We start from the raw sequence: 22740 nt of genomic DNA, 5'->3' as shown, positions 1-22740 counted from the left end.
GATGATTTGTTATGACAGTCCTGGGAAATTCATCCAAGCCAGGGGTGAAGAGAAACGGATTTTCTAAGGGCCAAATACTGCACAACTCTTCATTTATATTCAAAGTAAAGGAGTTAATTACATACTCTGAATGTAGCCTAGCCTTTACCCTCATTTAGAATTGTTTTCCTTTCACAGTTTTTTTTTTTAATTTCATTGCTTACAGTTTGATATTATAGGCCAAGCATGCTTGCAGAAACTGGGATAATTTACTTTTACTTGGTTAAAAATCCCAGATAGCGGTCCCTCTGCCTGGGATCATGAAGCAGGTAGAATGCCCTTTCCCCTCCTAACAGAGTCCAAGCAGTAAGACTGAATAAGATGGGGTGAGTTCAAAGAGAAACATTTGCATCTGCTCAGTTCTTCAACCAATATATACTGAACTTCTCTATAGTCAAGTGTGCAAGATGCCAGGAGGGATGAGATGAGATGAGATGAGATGAGATGATGATGATGATGATGATGATGATGATAATGATGATGATGATGAAGCAATGAGGATGATGACTAACACTTTAATGAGAGCTTCCTATGTGCCAGGGACTGTTCCAGGCACTTTACATATGTTATACACATATACTTATCACAACGACCTTACATTGTTATGGGTGTCTTATACATGAGGAGGCAGAGACAGGAAATCAAACAACTTGCTCAAGAGCATAGAGCCTGCAAGTGGCTGAGATAAGATACAAATAATTCTCCAAGAGAGGACAGTGGTGACTTTTGGGAATAGGGAAGTGAGGAAGGAGGTGGATAAAGGCTGTTGTTTTTCCTAACAAAATTTGAAGACTTATTTAACCAGGTTCAAGAGAAACCTGATAAACACTACAAAGCTAAAGGAAGAGGAAATGAAGAAATGGGACTGTGGGCACAGCTGTCTATTTTGAAAAGTTTAGGGAGGAAAGGGTGAGAGGAATTGGGTTGAGATATAGCAGTGGGACTTAGGATTAACCGGGGATTGGTTTAGGGTGTGTCATTGATTGCAGTGAATGTTTACTTGTTGATTAGTTTGATCCAGAAGAGAGGGAGAGATGGATGCTGGAGGAGAGAGGGGTTCCTGAGGGAGCCCAGGACTGAAGCTGAGAAGATACTCACTTTTTAGGAACACTTTTTCATTTTGGCAGACAGAAAAAAACTATAGGTCTGCAGCAGTAGACCCTTAAAATTGTGATTGGAAGGCCTGATGGTTTCTCTCACTCATTTCCTCTATGCACAGAGAGGTGGAGTAATTTGCCCAGATACTACAGCTCATAAGTGGTGAAGCTGGAGGTGAGACCACAGCCCACTGGGTTCTTCCCCATGAATCCCTGCTGCCTCCTGGTCTCTTCCAAGCCCGAGTACCCACAAATTCTAAGAAAGACATTTGCAAATAGGTGATTCCTATGGGTCCGTTTTGGAACATTTAGTTAGAATATTCTAGTATAAAATCTGAGGCGTTGTTAAGTAGAAATTTCCAGCGGACATTAGTCCAGAAAATTCAATCTCATCCTGTGATGGATTTGCAGAGCGTGTGCATTTACTAAGCAAATCTGATTCTACTGCTGACCAGTGAGAAAGAAGAATCATGTAAACAGTTCAGTGCAATTGCACCCACATTGATCTCCGACTTCTGCCGCCTCAGCTGGCTGGGGTGGGGTATGTGGAGGTGCATGCAGTTCCCAGGTCCCGGTGAGGGGCCCCTGCAGAGGGTGGGCGTCCTCTATGCTTTATGTGCATCCAGGCCTGTACTAAAGTCAGTCTTTCTCCTGCGGCACGACACTTAGCTAAACATGAGAAAATTTCACGTGATAATCAGTGGAAGAAAACATCCTTTGCAAAATGTGTTGGGCTTACTGAGAGGGTGAGTGTGGAATCCAAATGGTGTCTTCCTCAGGATTTCTCCAAGGTGATGTGGACTCTGATTTCAGAATGCCATCACTTGGAAAATTGTGTTCCACTGCTCTAATTCTTTTCTTTTCTTTTCTTTTTTAAACAGAGTCTCACTCTGTCGCCAGGCGGGAGTGCAATAGCGTGATCTTGGCTCACTGCAACCTCCACCTCCCGGGTTCAAGCGTTCTCCTGCCTCAGCCTCCTGAATAGCTGGGATTACAGGCACCCACCACCACACCCAGCTGATTTTTGTATTTTTAGTAGAGATGGGGTTTCACTATGTTGTCCAGTCTGGTCTTGAACTCCTGACCCTGTGATCTGCCTGCCTTGCCCTCCCAAAGTGCTGGGATTACAGGCATGAGCCACCATGCCTGGCTCAGGCACTGCTCAAATTCTTGCCTCCCCTCTCTGCTCTTTTCTCCTCACTCCACTCTCCATTCCCTGTCCTCTGGTTTGTTCAATGCCAATCGTCTTCCAGAAGGTTAGGCTTCCTGCACAAGCCCAGCCTCCCACCAGGCAACCTCCTCAGCATTTTAAGTTGCAAGTCTGGGCTGCTCTTTGTGCTCCATCGTGAGGACCCCCTCAAAGAGGCAGGCAAGGGCATCCCCTGGCAAAATGCCCTTCTTCCTCTACGCACTTGGAGTTCTATTTGTTGCTGAAGAAGTGGGCCGCCTTTGCTGCACTTTTGAACTTGACCCTCCTTATCTTGACACTTCACACTTTTGAACTTGACACTCTTGTAGCGTTTGCAGATTAAAAAAACAAAGGGGCTCTCTCAAAAAATCACCACAATGGGGGAGCCCACGGAAAAATGGGTAAGTGTAAGCTGGGTAAAAGTAAATAGTCACACAGACTGCTTGAAGGATCTTTAGACAACAGGATGGCTCCCAAAGAGGCACAATTTTTGTTGTTGTTCATGATCATGTCCCCAGGGTCTAGAATGGTACCCGGGCATAGCAGGTCCTTAATATAGTTAGGGAAGGAATGAGTTCAGCTCACCCATGCTGTATGGATGGAGAAACTGCATCTTGGGACTGTGCTATGCTATGCCCCGTAGAAAAGGTCTTTGCCTTTTCAGTCCTTTCTCGGTGGTAGAGTGCAGGACCCAGCTCATAAGACCACCTCAATTCTGTCATTTGAGGAATGACAGAATAAATAAGTGTCGGGGCCTAGGGAGGCAAATGGGAAGCAGAGAGGAAAGCCATGCCCCCTGCCTTGGGACAGCATAGGTTGGGCACAGAAACGAGGTTGACAATTCAGCAGGAAATGAGAGAGAGAGAGAGAGAGAAAGAGAGAGAGAGAGAGAGAGAGAGAGTGTGTGTGTGTGTGTGTGTGTGTGGCGGGGGTTGGGGGGACAGCAAGGGTCACCTGAGCTTGCCCTAAGTCTGGTTTTGGGCTCAGTGGCAAATTCAAGGCTGGGCAGGTGGCCTGAGGACAATGATGGTGCCACCTGTCAGTCTTCCTTTATTCATAAATCATGTTCCACCACGCAGTGCTTCTCAACCTGGCTGCATGTGAGGAGCCACCTGGGTAGCTCTGTAAAAACCACAATGCCCAGTTGGTTTGCAGTCCCTGGGATTCTGATTAAACTGTCTCTTTCTCTTTTCATTTTTTTGGCGGCTCCTCTGGGGCTTCTCATGTGCAGTAAGGGTTTAGAATTGCTGGTTCTTGTGGCCAAATGAGAACATGTAGGCAATAGTTACACAAACAGGGCAGCAGAGCAGGACAGTGCTAAGGCTGGAAAGGGTGTGTCATGGAAGTTCAGGAAATCAGAAGAGGAAGGGGTGAGAATCCTCCCTTCTGGGCCTGTGGGGCAGGAGAGAAGACCCAGCGGGCAAGGTCCAGCGAGTGTGCTTAGATTTGGGAAGATGAGGGGAAGCGGGGGCGCTGGGCGGTGGGCGGCGGTGGGCAAGATGGACGAGATTCAACCGGAGCGAGGATTTCAGCGGAGAGCTTCGGCGACAAGGAAGGAGGGAGCCGGTCAGGCGAAAGCGAAGGCGGCTGCGGCGGTCAGGCAGCGGCATCCGGCTGGGGAGCCGAGCGGGTGAGACCCGGAGGAAGCGCAGGGAGTCGCCCAGGGCGTGGCGCGACAAGACTCGGAGGAGAAACTGAGGCGGAGATCGGGCCCTCCGGCCTCACGGAGACACGAGGAAGTCCGCAGGCACACGCACGAGCGCGCACAGGAACACGCACGAGCACACAGTCCTCCTCCTCCGGGCAGGGCACACGCGCCCGCACACAGGCCGAGGCCCCGGACTCGGAGGGGCAGCAGAGTCGATCCACCACCCGGGCCCCGAGGCCCCTCCCGGCCGCGCCCCTGCGAACGCTTGCGCAACAGGCGGCGGCTCCAGTGGGCGCCCGCTGAGCGCGGCCCCAGCCCGGCCCCCCGCGCTCGGGAGGAGGGAGCGGGGAAGGGGTGTGTCCGGGCTGCGTGCGGGCCCGCGGGGTCTGGGAGGGGCGAGGCGCGGGGGCGGGGCCGCGGGCTATAAAGTCGGCCTCCGCCGGGGCGTAAACAAACCTCGCCTGGTCCGCGCTCTCGCTGCGCTTCCCCGGCTCGCCTTCCGCCCTCGGCTCCCGCGGGCGCCGCGCCGACAGCCTCGGCCCCGTGCTTTCCTTCCTCCCTCGCGTTAGGTAAGCCCGCGCCCTCCTCTCCCGGGCGCGACTCGGGGCGGAAAGGGGCCGCCCTTGCGGTGCCGCCAGAGCCCGGGGACCGCCCTTTGTAGCCCCGCGGGCTCCAGGAGCGAGCGCCGGGGAGCAGCAAGTGCACGGCCATCCCGGGGCACGGCGGGTGCTGGGACCGCTGAAAAGGGCGCTTCAGTTAGGGAAAGGGAGAAAAAAAAAAAAGGCAGGTTCTCATTTATCTTCCCCCTCGCTGGGGATGTGGGGTTCTGGGGTTGGGAAGGGGGCGACGAGACGGCCCGAAAACACCTGGATCGCGTTGCCTGGCGTCCTCTCGGAATCCCAGCTGGCGCCGCTGGCAGGGCTGCGCGCTGGACGTGGGTGCAGAAGGGACTGGGTGTGTGTGGTGGGGGAACAGAGCGATTGCGCGCGAGTGTGTAGATGAGGGGTTGGTAGCAGCCAGCGGCCCTGGCGAGGAGGCTGGAGAAGGGGGCGTGGGTGTGTCTGGCTCCTAGACTGGGTCCGGAACGGGTGTGGATCTGAGAGGCTGGTGGCACTTCAGTCCCGAGGCGCACACAGGGCGGTGTGGGTGTGCGCGTGAGTGTAAGAGTGTGTGTGTGTGGGGGGAGGGTCCAGGGTGTGTCACAGCGCGACCCTTGAGTGGGAGCGAAGTGTCTTCGAGCGCCGCTGGGCAGGGTGCGCCCCCGGGGTTGGCGCAGCGGCGGCAGCGTGGGAGAAGTGGCCTGGGCGAGAAGGGTCTCGGAGACACTTGGCAGCCCCAGAGTTGACTGGAGCTAGGAGTGGCGTCATTTTCGCCTCCTCCCACCCTCCCCCTCTTTACTCCCCTCCCCTGCCTCCGGTACTGGCCGCTCCTGCCCTCCAGGGGGGAAAACAGCTGGAATTACTCCAACGTTCCTGGGGGATCCGCCGCGGTCTCTGATTCAGCCTCGGGTGGAGATTCGGGCAGGGCATGGGGAATGCGGGTGGTTCCGGGGAAAACACGCTGTCACGTCTCTGTCAAATTAGTAGCTGGAGCTGGGATTTAGTGGGTTGGTTCCTTACTCCCACCCCTCCCCCACTTTTCCTGCGGATGGTCCTTGCTGTCCCTGGGGGTCCTGAAGAGCAGGCCTCTGTGGCTTGGAAGTGGGAGGTGCCCAGCAGAGGGTGGGGGGAGTCAGGGCCCTTGGTTATTGTATGCCCACCCAAGAACAACCCTTTCTCACTACGCTGGGGCACTTCAGTTTGCTTGGTCCCTTTAAGCTACTGGAAAAGATCTGAGATTCAGAGATCAGCCCGTAGCCAGGCAGGAGGGCGGTAGACATCCTTATATTACCCAATAGCTGCACGGGACCTTCTCTTAAGCTGCCTCAAATGAACATATCTAAATAGGACCCCACTGTTATTGCTACAGTAATGCAGTTTAAAGGCGATTTTTTCCGTCTAGACTCTTCCTGCCTAGAAATTCTGGCGTTCTCACTGAGTTTCACAAATGTGATTTGAAATAAGCAGGGTGTGGAGAGGGCAAACCCCGGCACCTGTCTTGGAGGGGCTGCCGTTTGGTGGGGAAGACACAGCTGGAGGCGCAGACTGGTTCTGTGTGGTGTGTGTGGTAGCAGAGCCAGCCCCAGGCTGAGGCAGCGCCAGGTGGGGGATGAAGGAACGTGTGAGGGAGAGAGAGGGTTTCGGGGGTGTGATGGAAAATGGGATGTTCCCCTGACCTGTGACTTATTAGCTTTGCGGGACCCTGTCTCCCACAAGAATGTAACCTGCACCTTGGCGAGGAAGAGGATTTGCCTGCCTCACCCTATAACCTGGCCCTGGCCCAGAGCCTGGCAGGTAGGAGTTGAAACATACACGCGGGATGAATTGGCTGGCTCTGTGCCTTCTGCGTCATTCTCCCGTGAACCAGCAGGTTGAGTCCCTGGCGAGACCCGGCGTGGTGGAGATGTTGGGTTTGGCTTTCAAAGGACACTGGAATGTCTGTTTGGGTCTCTTCTCCTGAAGACGTTCTTTTGGCGCAACAAGGTTTGATAATTTGAGTGGAATAAAAGACTCATGTGGGACCTAGTCCAACTTCTTCCCATTTTACAGCTGGAAAGTGAGGCGCAGAGAGGGAGGGGTATGCCCAGTCAGAGCTGAGCTGGAGCTGGAACTCCATCTCCAGACGCCTTTGTGGGAGTCTCCTGCGTGGGACTGAAGGCAGTGGAGAGGGTTCCTGACAGGAGTTTGCCTGCCTGCTATGGAGGGGCGAAAGGAAATTGCCTCTTCACTGAGTTTCAGGTGAGGGAACTTTTGAGGCCAAAGAGGAAGAGTGGGATGATTTTTTTTTAACGTGTAAATCAGGCATTCTTGAGAGATTAACAAAACTAGCCTGAAGAGCAGGTGCTTAGAGGCTGCAGCCCGTTGGGGCAGCCTTTGACTGAATGGGGCTGCCCCCTAAGATGGAAGGCAGATCTCAACTAAGCTGGGGGTACCCCCCCCCCCACTGGGTACATTGAAACCCTTTGGTGTGATCTTGCCTCCACATGAACCTGGAAGAAAGATGGCATTGTGTTTTTCTGATGAACTGAAGCTTCAGTTCTTCTCGGGACTCAACCCCAGAGAATCCTATTGTAGACATGACTCAGTGGCCCTGTCCTGGGAGAGAAAGCATGATGACTCAGCATCCAAGACTTGCAGGGTTCAGGTTGGACTCAGCCTGGACGGAAATAGGGAGGGACACGACATCTCTCTCCCTCCAGAGCATTTGCTGTCTGTCTTCATCCTTGCAAAAATGCAGCCTGGACCGTATTGCTCCATTCAGTGGATAAGGCAGCTGAGGCCAGGAGAGTTTAAGGATTTGCCTGTAGCCGTATCTCAGGGGGGAGAGCCAGATTTTGAACCAGGACAGTTGGACGTAAGAGCCTTTTTTTTTCCATGACAGTATGTTGGGGTGCTTGAAGAAATCAGGCTTGAATGAAAAGACAATCAGGAGCTCCATGCCTCAGTTTCCTTCTGTAAAATGTTAGTAACAGACACGCTGTCGTTAGGATTCATCTGTGTAAACTGAGACCAGCCCCCAGCATGTGGAAAACAGCCTGTAGGTGTTTGCAGTCGGTAACACCCACAGAAGACATTCTCAAGGCATCTTCTTGGCAAGTGGAGTCTGGGGCCCTTTGCCCTAAACCTACCCAAGGCTCTGACAGTACCTGTGAATGCTTGACCTAGGTTTTGCTTTTTGCTAAACTTATGTAGGCTGCATAATGGTGTGATGAGAACCTTGTCTGAAATGCACATTTTGATGCCCAGTCTCCTGCGATTCTGTCTCCATCAGGGCATAAGCTATTGTTTCAAAACTCCCTTGGCTGGGTTGGGAGTGGGGTATCCCGCAGGCAGCCAGAGTTGAGAACCTCTGCTCTGGGGTGACGTGGCAGAGAAGGAAGGAAGGTGTGGTCATACGTTCTGTTCCTTCTAGGCCACCCTGTCTCCTCAGGGCCTGGGAATCAGTGAGTGCTCAGTAAATAGCTCTTGTCTGCTCCAGGGCCTTGGAGGTTCAATGCTTGCATCATCTAATTTAGGTGGAAGACATTCTTGACACTACTTAGGTCAGAAAACTGAGGTTCAGGCAGGTGAGTCTACTCTCCAGAGTCCAGGGAGTGGGGTTCTAGGCAAGGGGAGCCTCCTGAGCCCTTTCTACATGCCAGCATTGCCCTTGGAGGCCGCCCACCCGCTCTGGGCCCGCCTTTTGAGAAAGAGCTTGGCTTCCTGGATCCACCCCAGGCCGCTGTTCCTGTCTCTGACGGCAGTGTGGTGGAAGGCCCGCACGTCCACTTGCTTTTTATCTTTCAACTTGGAGACAGAAAGGCAGGCTAGATGGTGGTCTTGACTGAGGACCTGGCCCAGGCAGGTGTGCAGAGGTGCTGGGGACACTGAGGGCTCACAGGAAGGCAGCTGCAGAAGTAGAGGGTCACCAATGGGTGCTGGCCTGGAGCCGAGTTCTCGGATGGGGGCTAGGTGAAAAGCAACCTGGGCCCCTCGGGTCGGGCGTCAGCTCTGGCGCTGCAGAATGGGAATGGATTACACAAGCAGGTCTCTTTTTGACCCAGATCTTTGACTTTCCCACCTAAGGTTGTTTGCAGGCCTGCCTGCCCCCTGCCTGCCTGGGCTCTGTGTCTGACCTTTTGAGTCCAGCAGTTGTTCTTGCAACTGAAGTGGTAGAAAGTAAGACTCCTGAACAGTCCGGGCCTTGAATGCCGGGCCCAGCAGTTGAATCTTTCCTTTCTTTAAATCCGCGGGGACCTTTCTGCAGCTATACATTCTGAACCTGCATAGAGCTCTGTCTGAAGGGAGATGGAGAGGCTCCCAGGTCTCTATCCTGTTCTCCTGTCTTCACGCTCAGCCCCACTCCCATGGAACCTAAGAAGGTTCTGAGTAAGCCTCTTCAAATATGGATGTGAGAGGGCCATTTCAGAGGTGGGTCTGCGGCTTCTCTCAGCTGGGAATGCTTACCACTTCTCCCTCCTCCTTTCTCCAGAAAGGCCTCCGTGGCTGTTCCGCTGGGTTGGGGCCTTCCTTGGACCTGCCCACATCCCCCATGAAACCTGAGAGCCTGTCCTGAGTAGGTGTTGTGTTCTGTGTTCGTGGTGGTGCAAAGGACACCTCCATTGATTAAGGAAGTAACTTGGACCACCTTGCATAGACAAGATTGGAGGCCCATTCCAGAGGGTGGAAGCTGCAAGACCATTTTAGGGAAGGATTCTGTTAGTGTGGCCAGCATCCCATCTCAGGACAAAGGGTTCAGTATGAAGAATCCGTTTCCTCGTCCTCTGCTGACACTGGCTCCGTTTGTGTGGTTTCCACAAATTATCTCAGACCGTCCAGCGCAGCTCAAGCCTGTCCCGCAGATTCACAGAATAATCGTCTAAGGAGACCAGTGGATTGGACTTCCAGTTATTCGCCCCGTCCCCTCAGACGGTCGTCTTCTCTCTGCCAAACAAATTACTCGAGCTGCCAAAACTCCACTGAGAATCTCCAGGAAGATCTCGGGTGTATTGCAGAAAAGAGGTGGGCCCTGATGAGATTCCCAGCACCCCCTCTGCCTGCTGTTGCATTTGGGACACTCGCTGACCTCCCTGGTGCCGTGCTCACGTTGAACACACAGAAGTTCAGTTTCAGCTCCAGCCCCTCCGTACCCACAGCCAGGGAGGGAGTGAATGCAGCTTTGGCTTGTTTGAGAGGGAGGCTGTGGCGTTCACCTTCTTAGGGATCCCTTTTTCATTCCTTGCTTATCACATACATCGCTGATGCCTCCTAGATTTCAGGGTCCACTGCAAAGCACGGGGGCCCTCGAGGATTTCCTAGTGTGACTTTGTTCTCTGTGTGACATTTGTACTGTTTTCTTGATTTTGATTGCCCTGAAACATTTCCCTAACCTCTAAACTAGGGAAGGTCCAGTGAATCCACCCATATTGTTTGCTGAGTTGATTAGATAAGAAAGACAGTGAGTGAAGGCTGCCAGCTTCCTCCCCTCTCCCCAGAGCCTTGAGTTTCAAAAGGTCCAGAAAACACCCAGTGAGCCCGTGAACTGCTTCATAGCTTGACTTCAAAATCTCTTTTGTCAAAGCAATGACAGGAACGTGTCCACAGTAAGGCAGGGCTATCCAGGGCCTATCTCAAGGTGGTTTTCCTTGAGGTTCAGGCAGAAATGATGCTGTTCTTGGCAGTTTTCTGGGGAAATTGCTATAGCAAACAGCAACAGCACACATTGATTTTTTGCCTCCTTTGAAAATCTGTTCTGTCAAGAGCCCAGTGTGCTGGAAAGAACACTGGCTTTCATGTGGCTTCGAAACCAGGCGTGTTGTGGAGGGGTAGAATCTGGGCCAGTTGCTGATGGTGACAATCAATGCTACATTCGCCAGCGATTCCCCGCCCCCCCAGGCCTCCCTTTCTCTCCTTCACTAAAGACCCCCAGGGGACTGTTGTCTGCCCTCCCCCGAGGGAGCCAGCACCACACCTGCAGCCACAACGAAACAGTGAGTTTTTCACCTTTCCCTTGGCAAGAAGGAGTCTAGGCCTGTGCCCTTTGGAAGTCACGTGGACCTTTGTTTTTGAGCCTCAGGTTACCTGTCTGTGAACTGGGCATGATAATACCCAAACTCTCCCAAGGGAGCCTCCTGGAGGAGCCAGTGAAACAATGTGCTGAGTGAGCACTCTTCCCAAGCATTGAGTTGGCTGTCGTAGGAAGGTCCTGTGGGGCAGCTGAAAACAGGGAACCTTCTGGATGTTATGAAGGGGGAAAAGTCCAAGATGCCGGTTTTGCCAAAAGCTCAAGCCTACTCATGGCGGCTCAGTGGCGACTGTGCAGGTGGAGGAGAGGCATGTGACTGCCCCGGCTGACATCCACACACCAGAAGCCTCATGGTCACGTGCAGCCCACCTCACAACGTTGCCCCTGGGTCATAGGTGGTGGTAAGGACCGTGGGTATATTTCGGGCAAGGCAAAGTCACTGTCAGTATTCCCTTTAAGGTTGCTTTAACCTGTGCCAGCTTGGTGCTTGCTGACTTGGGGCACACATCTTAACCTCTTGGTGCCTCAGTTTCCCCATCTGTTAAATGATGACATGCTGGCACCTCCCTCCTGGGGTTTCTGTGAGGCTTAAAGGAAATACAGGGTTCAGAGCCCAGTTAGTGCTGCATGTACTCTCTGGTGCTGTTTTTGTGGTGTGTCTGTGTAGGGTTTCATTGTGGCCTTCCTGTGGCTGCTTTTCCTGGTGGGTGCAACCTGGAAATCCTAGGACAGATCATGGATGTTGCTCTACTGGATGCCCTTTCAGCCCCACCCTGTGGGAGTTCGGGGGGGCCCAGGAGAGTTTGCTCAAGAGGGTGCACAGATGGGTGCCTAGGCTCTAGTCTTACCAGACAGAAGTCTGAGGCTGGCAGAAGTAGGGGCCTTGGTCCAAGGTGCAGGGCTAATCTGGCCAGAGCTGAGCCCAGCAGGGCCTTGGTAGGATCCTGTGGCTTTGTGAAACACCTTCTTGCCTGGGTTTTCATTTGCCTACAGGTTTGTTGTGGATAGCGGATGTCCATAGACATACACTGTGCCTACTTTACAGATGGAGAAACCAAGGCCCAGAGAGCAAGTGACTTGCTCAGAGTCATGGAACAGGAAGGTGGCAGGGTCTCCAGGCCCTGACTCTCAGGCCAGCACTCTTGCTGCCCCACTGAGGATTTTGGGAAACACAGGCTCTGTGTGTCCCTTCAGTCCCCCAGGGGCTGTTGAACAGTTCTCAAGTGACCTCGGATTACCCAGGATGCCTCTGCCAACTGCCCTCCCAGGCCCCAGGGTCATGGGTCACATTCTTTTCTTCCTCGGGCAGATCCTGACCTTGGCTTTGCCTGGAACCTATGATCCAGCTCTCTGCTGACTCTCCTGGGTCTGCTGGACCGGAAAGGTGTTTGTGTAACCACTCTTGGGCCCTCGTTACTCATTGACAGTGCTGGTGGAGAGGAGGGCTCCAGTGGTGTGCATTGGGTCTGATAGCCAGAAACCCTGGTGGCATTTGCTGGACATCTTCCACATGTCCCTCTCCTTGCTGGGACTCTGGGACTGAACCCCAGGCTGCGTCCTCACAGATGTCCTGGCGCCTCCAAGCCAACCCTGAAAGGAAAGTACGCTGATGCATTAGGCAGCTGTTTGCCAGGTTCTACACGCCATTCTTGAATTTAAGCCCCACTGTTAATCGTTGCCCATTTGACAGACCAGTGAACTGACACAAAGAGGTTAGATAACCCAGGCATGGTGGCACATGCCTGTGATCTCAGCTACTGAGGAGGCCGAAGTAGAATCGTTTGAGCCCAGGAGTGTGAGACCAGTCTGGGAACCTCGTAAGACCCTGTCTCTCTAAAAAAGAAAAAAAGTTTAAAAAAGAGATTCGGTGAATTGTCCAGGATTACAGAGCTAATAAATGGTGACCCCAGCATCTGGCCTGCCTCCCCCTGGCTCCTGGCTGCCACTACCACTTCTCTGGCATTGGTCTTCTCAGAATTCCTTCCAGGCAGGTGGATGGGGAAGGAAGAAGTGGAGCCACAAGTCAGGCTGGCAGCTGGTGCTGTGACCTGTTTCTGGCACTGAGCCGGGTTTTAGCTGAAGGAAACCTGCTGGAGGGGTTTCCTCTGTGCTTCTTAGGGAGCAAAGATGGCCTCAGAGATGGAGACACGATTTGCCAGTCCCAAGCCACTGCAGAGACAGGGCAGGTGGGCTAGGAGTCAACCCCAGGTCCCCTGGCATGCTGCGTGTAGCCCTGCCCTGCCACCGCACCTGCTAGAGGACCAATTTAACGCTTTCTAGTGGGTCGCAATGTTCAGTGATTAGGACTTTGCATGAGGCAGGGGACACTGGAGTCCAGCAAGTACCTCAAGCCCAGGGACAGGCTCCGCCTGCCACACCTGCTAAGCTATGAGGGCCTCGGGTGCCCTGGGGGGAGGGAGCAGGAGTGGAGACACCAGCCAGAGCCCCCAAACCAGGTCACGTATCACCTGCCACTTCCTGCTGGCAGAGGGAGACCTCAGACGCCAGAATACAGCATCTTCTGCTAGAACTGGGTCCTTCCACTCAGGGGTGACTTTGAATCCCAGAAAAAGTATTTTGGGGGCGAGTGGAGTAAAGGAAAATTGTGAGCATCAGGTCTGGCTCCTCTCCAGCTTCTGTGCTGCAGCCAGCCGGGTGAGCTCAGGACAGCTGGCCGCCGCTTGGGTCCGGTCTCCTCCTCCGTGAATGAAGGTGGTGGGGCGCGTGTGTGTGCGTGTGCGTGTGCGTGGAAGTGCGTGAGAATGTGCATGTGTGAGTGAATGTGAGTCTCAATGACTGTGACTGTGAGAGTCCATGAGTGTATCAGTGTGAGAATGTGTTTGTGAGAATGAGTGTGTGAGAAAGTATGTGAGTGTGAGACTGTTTGAAAGTGTATGAAAGTGAGTTTGCAAGTATGTCAGCATGTGAGAGAATGTGTGAATGCATCTGAGTGTGTGTGTGCACGTGCACTGGATTAAGAATGCATCCAACTGACATTTTCTGGATACTGTTACATGCTAGGAATTACTAAAATCAGCTGTTCCGAAGGTGGGTGGATGTTGCACCAGGGGACGTTGGCAATGTTTGCGGATTCTTTTGCTGGTCACGGCCTGGGAGGTATGCTGTGGGCAAGTGGTGGGCAGAGGCCAGGAATGCTGCAGGGCCTCTGCTCAGGGCAGCCCCTAAAGCAGAGGCTGTTTGCAGAGCCCAAATGTCGGCAGTGCTGAGTTGAGATCTCTGTCCAAGAGGTACAGTGGCGGTAAAGACAGCATCTGCCCTGCCCTTCAGGGGGACAGAGAGGACAGTGGACACAGCCAGGACGCAGCCTCCTGAGCGAACCCGAGGGAGCCCCTGTCCCCTGGAACTGTGAGCTCCGTGGGGCAGGAGCTGTGTCTGTTTGCTCCTGATCCGGGTCCCATAGCTGCTCTCGGCACCGTAGCTGCTGTTACCTTTGTTCTTAGCTCCATGTTGGGCACATAGAACCTATGTGGGAAGAAATTTCTGAATAAATCCTGAGTTTTCCAGCCTGCTTCCCGGAACTCAGATATTTTTGAAGGCCAGCCTGGAGTCAAGGGGGCTGGGCGTGGGCAGATTGTAGGCGGCCGAGTCCTGGGGTGGAGCAGGGCTCAGGCCCTTTGCCCTGGCTTCAGCCGAAGCACCTTTGCTTTTAAAAATATATATATATTTTTATTTTTTAACATTTTTATATGTTGAACTTTCTTACATGATTTCGTTGGAACAAAAGCTCCTGCAAAAAAGAGAAAAGTCTGAAAAGTTGAGTCATCAGGGACAAGGTGAGGGCTGCTCGACCGGCCCAACTTGGGGGAACTGAGGTGAGGGAGCCGCTCCTCCCCCTGCCCTGCAGGCTGGCCAGATGGTGGACCGCCAGCAGCTGGCTGCTTCAACATGCAGAAAACACCTCCTGCAGCCCCCGGTCCAGGCAGCGCTGGAATTGCAGGGCGTGACCAGCATGCAGCCTGCCCCGAAGCCTGCGGCCCCCACAGTCCCCCCAGACTAGTGCAGAGTCTGGGACACTTCCCAAATGGTTCACAATCAATCATCTCATCTTTTGGGGGACAATAAATAATGTCACCAGACATTGCCGACTATCCCTGGGGAGATAAAAATCCCCCCTAGTTTAGGTACGCCCTGTGATCATAGTAGTAGCTTTACCTCTGGATTTCTCAGAGGCCTTAGCTCTGAGGTGGCTGGGTCAGAGAAGGCCCCACCAGCTCCCAACAGCAGATGCTCAAGAACTTGATGTTTTCTAGGAGACACAGCGAGTTTTCAACCCATTGCCTTGTGTGGTCTTAGAAGCTAAGTTGCAGAAAGGAAAAAGGTGCCAGGTAGGGTAAAGGGGTTTCACCAGCTAAAGAAATGAGGAAGGTGGACATTTCTCCCTGCTCTGTTCTGGAGGAGAGAGCTGGTGGAGGCTGACACCATATCTTAATGTGATCACAGTTTCTGGAAGCCAAAGAGAACTGACCGAACTGGGCTGAACCACAGCGTTTGTTGAGTCCTTATAAATGTAGACTTTGTTTTCAAGACATTGCATTCTTCAGGTTTAGCAACAGTTTAAAAGTGAATTTCACTGAAAGCGTGGCTGGTGAGCTGTATTGCCCGTTTATTCAGAGGAAGCTGCAACCTGACTCTGCACCTAGGAGAGTCTCACGCTGGGAGCTAGAGGTAGAGAAAAGAGCAAGGCAGGCGAGCTACCTGCCCCTTGACGCTCACAGGGAAGCCTGCTGGACTTCACCCTGGAGTGCTTTGCTGAGCAGGGTATGCTAAGAAGCTCCTGTGAAATGAGAAGTCCTTTGACTCTCAGAATGAGGGGTGGTGTTGGCAGAGCCCTGGGTTTCTGGAAGGCTCCCTAGGTCGTGTAGGCGAGGTGTCCCACAGGCCAGGGTCTTGGGACCGTGAACCTGCTGAATTAGCAAGACTAACAGACCCAGGCCTTTCATGCCTCCTGCCTCCCAGCTGGCAGCTGCCCAGGAATGCTCCCAAGTATAAAACTGACTTTGTTTTCAGAATGTTCTGGAGCACGGACTCCAAAGTCTACATAAAGGCATTTTTGTGGGGCTGGTTATCTACTGGGGCCCCAGACCAGAGCATCCCAGCGGAGAGCAGGATCCGCCCACGGAATGCCATGTGTTGGCAGAAGGGACGGATGCTCGTGGATTTGGGGTGGCCTGCACTTGCCGGCTGACCTAAGAGGTGTTTCACCAGGGTCTTGGGAGGTCCTGGGTCTTCAGAGGAGCCCTAGGCAGAAATTTCAGAGACTTGCATTCCCTCTACCATGGCATCCAAGGGGTCTTGGGCAGTGCAGAGCCCAGGTTCCTACCCTGAAGCTAGCTGTCATGTGAGGGCTGTGGTCAGGCCGTTTCTCATGGCCTTTTCCATTCAGAAGGTCTGGATCTGTGCACCGGGTGGGTGGCCCGGGTCACATGTCACTTACTCCTTCTCCCCCGGTCCTCTGCTGCTGCCTGTAATACTTGATCTTATCCTTCATTTATTATGCTTCACCCCAGGGATTAGTGGGCATTTAATTTTTCTAACATGGCTATTGATCTATAGGAATACATGCTTATACTGCTGGTTCCTAGATTCAGCTCCTAGAAGTATGCTTCATAGGTATCACCCCCTGCCCAAGCCTGGCACCCCAGGGAGTCAATGGCAGCATTCCGAGTCTTCCTGAGCCTGACTCAGTCTGGTTTTACAGCCTACACTTCCGCACCTGCCGTGTGTTAGAGCACAGATAACCCCTCTGGCCTATCCCCCGCTTTGGTCCAGGAAGTACGTTTTGTCTTGAAGGTCCTTTTTCTGACAGAATTGTGCTGTGTGTTCAGTGCCTGCCACACTCCTCGGCTTAAGGTTTTCCTCTGCCCCTCTTCCCTTTCAGCAGGTAGCTGAGAGTCCTACGCTGTGTGTGGTGCATGTGTGTGGGGCGGCGGGGGTATGCGTGTGTGCATCTGTTTGTCTGCGTCACCAGCCTTCCGTGAGGGCTAGCTGTGAGGCTGAAGCTCGTACTATGCCTGTACATGATAAGCATCGTGTGGCCTGTGTTCCCATTTTGTTGTCACTCTGGGGCTGCCTGACTTTAGGATCAGCAGTACAGGTCCCCTTCTAGAATGCAGTGAGCTGCACCCCGGGTATGGTGGGTGGGCCTGAACTTGGTGTGGGGACATGTTTGTGAGCCTGATCCATCCATCTCGTTGGGAAGCTAGTGTCCATGAGGCTGAGTGTCCTCTCCCAGGAAATCTACTGCCCCAGCCCCAGTGGGAAGACTGGGTTGGGTCCATGGGCTGCGTGTACAAGGGGCCTCCTCGTCCCCTGCAGTGTTCCATGAGGGAGGTGAAGCTGCTGGGCAGAGTGCAGGCCTGGCCTTCTTGCCATTGGCCTTGGATTTGCTTCCTTCAGGAAACCTCTCAGCAGGAAGTATTGACCTTGTGGCCTTTGTCTCCTTGCAGGCAGGTGACAGCAGGGACATGTCCCGGGAGATGCAGGACGTAGACCTGGCTGAGGTGAAGCCTTTGGTGGAGAAAGGGGAGGTGAGTGGAGATCTTCCTGGCTACCCCCTCACACGCACGTGGACCCATAGACACACACAGGCACGCCGGAGTACGCACTTGCACTCGTGGGCACGCAAATACTGCACAAACACACATGTACGCAGCATACAAACATGCTGCACGCACAGGTAGGTGTCCACAGCATACACAGACACACGTGCATGCACACATAACACGTGTCCACTGCCTCCCTGAATGCAAAGCTGTGAGAGGCTCAGGTTCAAGTCCCATAGGGTTGGGCGCTGGGCCCCTTGCCCACTTCTCTGGGCCTTTGTGCTCTCATTTGTAAAGTGAGGGCGTTGAACCAGAGGTTCTCTCAGCGGTCCCGTCTCTGTCTAGCCTTCTGTGGTTATCGAACACGCAACACGGAGCCCAGTTGCCCGTGGGGACTGCCTACCTCAGCTCTGATTAAAGCTGCATTGCCTGGGTTTAAATCCCAGCTGTGACACTTTGCAACCTGGTGTCCACTTGCAAACCTCTCAGTCTCTTCATGTTCTAGTTCTTCATCTGTAAAGTGGTGACATTAGGACTTATTTTATGGGACCGAGTGAGGAGGGAGTGACTTAAGTCATAGGGAGCAGTTCGAACTTTGCCGTGGAGGAGATGGGCAACGCATCGTCGCTTTTTCACTTGCTGTTCTTATCTTTTTGGGCAAATGTCTTCTGTCAACATAGCCCTTCCTGTTGGAAACAGAAGCCCCTGTCCTATAGCCTGGGCTGGCCGGGCCCGTCCTGGGCCGATTGTTCTGATGATGAGTGAACCTTTACATTTGCACAGTTGACACTGTAGCCTTAAAACGTGTTCACATCCCAATTCTCACTGAGCCTCATAACTGCCTCTGATAACAAAATGCAGAAGTTGGGTCCAAAAGTGAAGTTAGTCTAAGGCCAAAGAAATGCTTTTAAAAATGATAACCATGTACTGACCCCATCCTGCATGCCTGCCTCTCGGCCAGCCGTATTTCAACTTTATTTCACACAGGTCTCAGGTTCTGTGATTGTCCTCATTTTGTAGAGGAGGAAGTTGAGTCTTAGGTTAATTTGTCATCATTGCATAGTTACAAAGTGTGGGACATGAAATCGAACCCAGGGCAGCTGACTTTGGTGAATAGACTGTTCATTTAATTTTCTTACGATTCTACACGTAGCTGCTCTGTTTTAGGTCCGTAATTTCGTGGACTTTTCTTTACAAATGTGTGAGGCAGCTATCTCTTTTCCCAGTTTTGCAGATTAGAAGAAAAACTGGTCCCAGACAGGAAGGGGATTGGCCAAGTTCATTCAGATATCTGGTACAACTAGAGTTAGAAACCAAGCCTGGGGAAGCTGCAGAATGCTTGCTCATCATTCCACACTAGGGGGTCTGCAGACCTTTTCTGCAAAGGGTCAGATAGTAAATCTCATAGGCATTGAAGGCCATGTGGTCTCTGTTGCAACCACTCAATTTTGCCATTATAGCAAGAAAGCAGCCATAGGCAGTATGCGAGTGAATGGACTTGCCGTATTCCAGGAAAAATTTAAAACGTGGTGAGGCAGATTGTAGTGTGCCAACTCTTACTGTATACGATGCAGGTTCTAAATCCGTGTCCTCTTAACTCTGGCTCTGTGACAAGTCTTATGAAACGATCAAACAAAAACTAGGTAGAACAAATACATATCTCCATGTTCTTATTTCTCCCTTTAAAAAAAAAAAACCCTGTGAAAATAGTATCCCACACTTTGCATTATTCACTTCATATTTCTGGGAGATCTTTCCTACTTCAGTTCATAGTCTACTCACTTTTCTCTTTTTAGGTACGTAGTATTCCACCAAATGTATTTGTCCAGTGCCCAGTATGTGGACACATGTGTCTTCCAGCCTTTTGCTGTTACAGACAGCGCTGCAAGAAATGTACACCCTTGTATGTTTCATGTGAGTCATTCCATACATGTGCAGGTGCACCCCTAGAAAAAAGTTCTCAGAAGTGGCATCACTGGGTCCAAGGGTAAATGCATTTAACACAACATTATTTATTTGTTTCAGGCAGCCTACTAGAAATCGTAGAACATTTTATGTGTGAAACACGTCTCTAAGAACTTGTCAAGTCAGTGTTACATGCCAGTCCATCTCTCAGTGAATATTTACCCTTTCTCTCAAGGTCCAGATGAATTAAATTTCTTTCAGTTCCTTAAATTGACTCAGCAAAGTGTTCGGAGTGAGGCTTAATTATTGGGAAGTTCTTCCTTGTGCCTGTCCTCAATCTAGGTTGCCACTGCACTCTGCTGACATTTTGAAGGTTGGTGTTGTACAGAAGGGGTTTCCTCATTCTTTCTCACCGGTACACACTCACGTACAAATACGCACACACAGGACAATGGTGGAGGTGCCAACCACTTTTGCTTCCACTTGAATTTACCCAAACTCCCTGATGCTCTTGCCCACAGCCCAGGGGATGTGGAGCTTATAGGATCCCAAGCACCAGGGCCTCTGCTTCCATTTAGTCCTCAGTCTCTGCCATCCGATGGGGGCTCCATTCCATCATTCTGTTCCCCTCGCCACATTTGCATTTTGCTCTGCTGAGCTGTCTTCTTTTCTGGGCGTTTGTGGAGGGTCAGGCTGGGGCTCAGCCACAGAGTGTTGGGACTCCGTCTCTGGGTCAGAAGGAAAACATGCCAACAACATCTCTTAGAAATGCTGGCCAGCCAGGAAACCAGTTGGTCCTCCAAGTAACGCTTTCACCAGTCCACAGGGGACATGGGCTTTTTCTCTGTCTTCCTGGGCCTGTCCTGCCATGGACAGCTCTGGTAAAAGACGGAATTTTGGCTGAAAGTCAGAATTTTTTTTTTTTTTTGAGACGGAGTTTTGCTGTTGTGACCCAGGCTGAAGTACAATGTCGCAATCTCGGCTCACTGCAACTTCCACCTCCCGGGTTCAAGTGATTCTCCTGCCTCAGCCTCCCAGGTAGCTGGCATTACAGGCATGTGCCACCATCCCCAGCTAATTTTGTATTTTTAGTAGAGACAGGGTTTCTCCATGTTGGTCAGGCTGGTGGAACTCCTGACCTCAGGTGATCCGCCCACCTCAGCCTCCCAAAGTGCTGAGATTACAGGTGTGAGCCACTGTGGCTGGCCTGAAACTCAGAATTTTTAGAAGTCTCCACTCCTCTTCTACTCACAGAGATTGAAATTTAATCCAGGTCCAGATGACAGCAGCCATGGAAAAAAATGTAAGGAGGAGCATATGTGGTCAGGTTTGAGTTTTAAAAGTATAGCACATGGGTAGAACCAGGGAGACCAGTTAATAACCAGTTGTCCAATTTCTGTATCTCTCAAGCTTGTGGTCAGCTTAGACCTTCAGATTTTTATCTATCAAAGCTATTGTCAGCAATCCAGTTAATGTGTCTGCTTTTCTGCAGGACTTCTATTTTAAGATGAAAAGAAAGTTTGCCTTTGTGAGAACTTAGGGAGACCCCACAAAGGAGGGAGTGTAGGTACAGATTCAGGGTATAGAAAGGCCCATGTGTTCCAACATTCTTTCTCTTATAGAGGAAACAGATGAAATTAACGATCTTTTCTGTCTTTCCACAGAGCATCACCGGCCTCCTGCAAGAGTTTGATGTCCAGGCAAGTAGAGGATGTGGCTTTCCTTCCCCTTTCTCATCCCACCTTCTCTTTTTCCTTCTTCTTTCCATTGGTTTAAGTAGATCATTACGCAAACACTGGGGGAAAGGGGAGAGAAGGCAGTGGTCTCAGCCAGGTCCTCACCCTCAGCCGCTGCTCCCAGACAGAAGCTGGCTTGAGTGCTGTCCAGAGAAGCAGGAACCAGTCACCTCCTCTGAAAGCAGGACAGAGACACTGCCCGTTTCAGCCCCAAAGAGCCGGCCAGAATGGTGGGGCGTGTGTGGGGAAAACGTTGTGGCACTGGGCGGGCTTGGGACCCTGTGAGGGTAGGGAACGGAAGCAAAGGCTTGATGTTCTTGGCTCCTCTTGGGAAACTGAAACCACCCTTCTCTGTGGTTTACTGGCCCAGAACTGAAGTATGTCCATCTCTGCTCAGGGCTGCAGGGCGTGCCAGGGGGTGCAGCTCAGCTGTGTCCAAGAACAGGCTCTCAGGAAAACAGGCTGAGCTCTCTCAGCTGAGGGCTGGGTCAGAACTTCAGGAACTCTAAGTCCTGGACTCATTAGCCCCAAGCTCGGGTGGGTCCCATGCAGTGCTGGGTCCTGGAGGGTGGGGCAGAAATCCTAAGCGTATGGCAAGTTTGTGGTCTCCCTGAAGGAGAGGCATACTCCTGGACCAGCCAAAGGCAGCTGAGATGGTCTTACCTGAACCCCTACCCATGTGGTGCACAGATGTCGCCAGTTTGGGACCCATTCTGTGCTCTACATCTTACTCCTCTATTCTGTCTCCTTACCCCAAAACAACTCCACCTTTCCTCTTGAATCTCTTATTTCACAAATGCCCTCCCATCCGTCCTGAGGTGAGGAATCTTGCATTGTCTTTGGAAGGAAGGGAAAGGATGGGAGAGGGGCTGGAAGCATTGACTGGTACATCATGGAGGTTTTCGATACCACACCCAACGTGTGCATTTTCTCATCCTGGTTGTGTCAGGTGTCCCTGGAGATGAGCCTGACCTCAGGGGCTCCGTGGAACCATTGGGGTATACCTAAGGTGTGGCCTTCTGTCTGGGTATTTGATTTCTTCTGAGCACAACACATCCCCACTGTGCAACTGACGGTTCAGAACATACTTATTCAGCACTCCCTGTGCACCAGGCTCTGAACACAGGTACCTGTCCACTACAAAGCACATGCCACTTAACCGTGGCAGCTTTAGAAAGCAGAGATCATTGCCTCCATTCTTTAAGCCAAGGAACTGAGGCTCCAAGAGGTTAGGCATTCCTGACCCTTCTGCCCCCAGAGCGTCTCCCTGACTAGTCAGCCCTATGTTTATAGTGGCACGGCTGTCCCAGCCTCGCAGTGTAAACATGTCTGTGGTCAATGAATTTGGACCAGGACTGGCTTCTCCCCATTTGATGAATGACGAAATTCAGCCACTCAGTCAATAAAACTTGACTGAGGTCAGGCCATGATATCATGCCACTTTGCCATAACTAAGGTATCATGCTGGTCAGGTACAGTGGCTCACGCCTGTAATCCTAGCACTTTGGGAGGCCAAGGCAGGTGGATCACCTGAGGTCAGAAGTTTGAGACCAGCCTGGCCAACATGGCAAAATTCCATCTCTGCTAAAACTAGAAAAATTAATTGGATATAGTGGCGGGCGCCTGTAATCCCAGCTACTTGGGAGGCTGAGACAGGAGAATCTCTTGAACCCAGGAGGTGGAGGTGGCAGTGAGCCGAGACTGCACCATTGCACTCCAGCCTGGGCAACAAAAGTGAAACTCTGTCTCAAAAAAAAAAAAAAAAAAGAAGAAGAGAGGCAGCACTGGAAAGTGACTTGCGTGAGGTCACTTAGCAGTGATTGCAGAAGTGGTACCAGACTCTGGGCCTCGCCTCTTCCAGCCCTGAGAGCTTCCCGTGCTGCCTGCGAAGGTTTTAATGATGCTGATGAGGGCTTCCTACCTGGCAGGTGCTGTGCTGAGGGCTTTCCAGCCAACATCT

At 52.1% G+C, this 22740-nt stretch overlaps 1 protein-coding gene across 2 annotated transcripts in view; it reads left to right on the top strand.

Moving 5' to 3' along the window:
* The first annotated feature begins 4404 nt into the window (after positions 1-4404).
* NDRG1 (N-myc downstream regulated 1) overlaps positions 4405-22740 on the top strand; it is a 59485-nt gene continuing 41149 nt past the window's right edge. The window contains exons 1-3 of one of the 2 annotated variants that reach the window (XM_010344225.3): positions 4405-4542; positions 17044-17124; positions 20709-20744. In XM_010344225.3, the coding sequence (XP_010342527.1) occupies positions 17062-17124; positions 20709-20744 (99 nt within the window). In that variant the 5' untranslated portion in view covers positions 4405-4542; positions 17044-17061. Of the gene's footprint in view, positions 4543-8004; positions 9574-17043; positions 17125-20708; positions 20745-22740 lie in introns of those variants that run through there. The other variant, XM_074387166.1, reaches the window with a different exon arrangement.

This window comes from Saimiri boliviensis, chromosome 15, assembly GCF_048565385.1.
Source record: "Saimiri boliviensis isolate mSaiBol1 chromosome 15, mSaiBol1.pri, whole genome shotgun sequence".
NCBI lineage: Eukaryota > Metazoa > Chordata > Mammalia > Primates > Cebidae > Saimiri > Saimiri boliviensis.
This window is presented reverse-complemented; position numbering and strand designations above follow the sequence as displayed.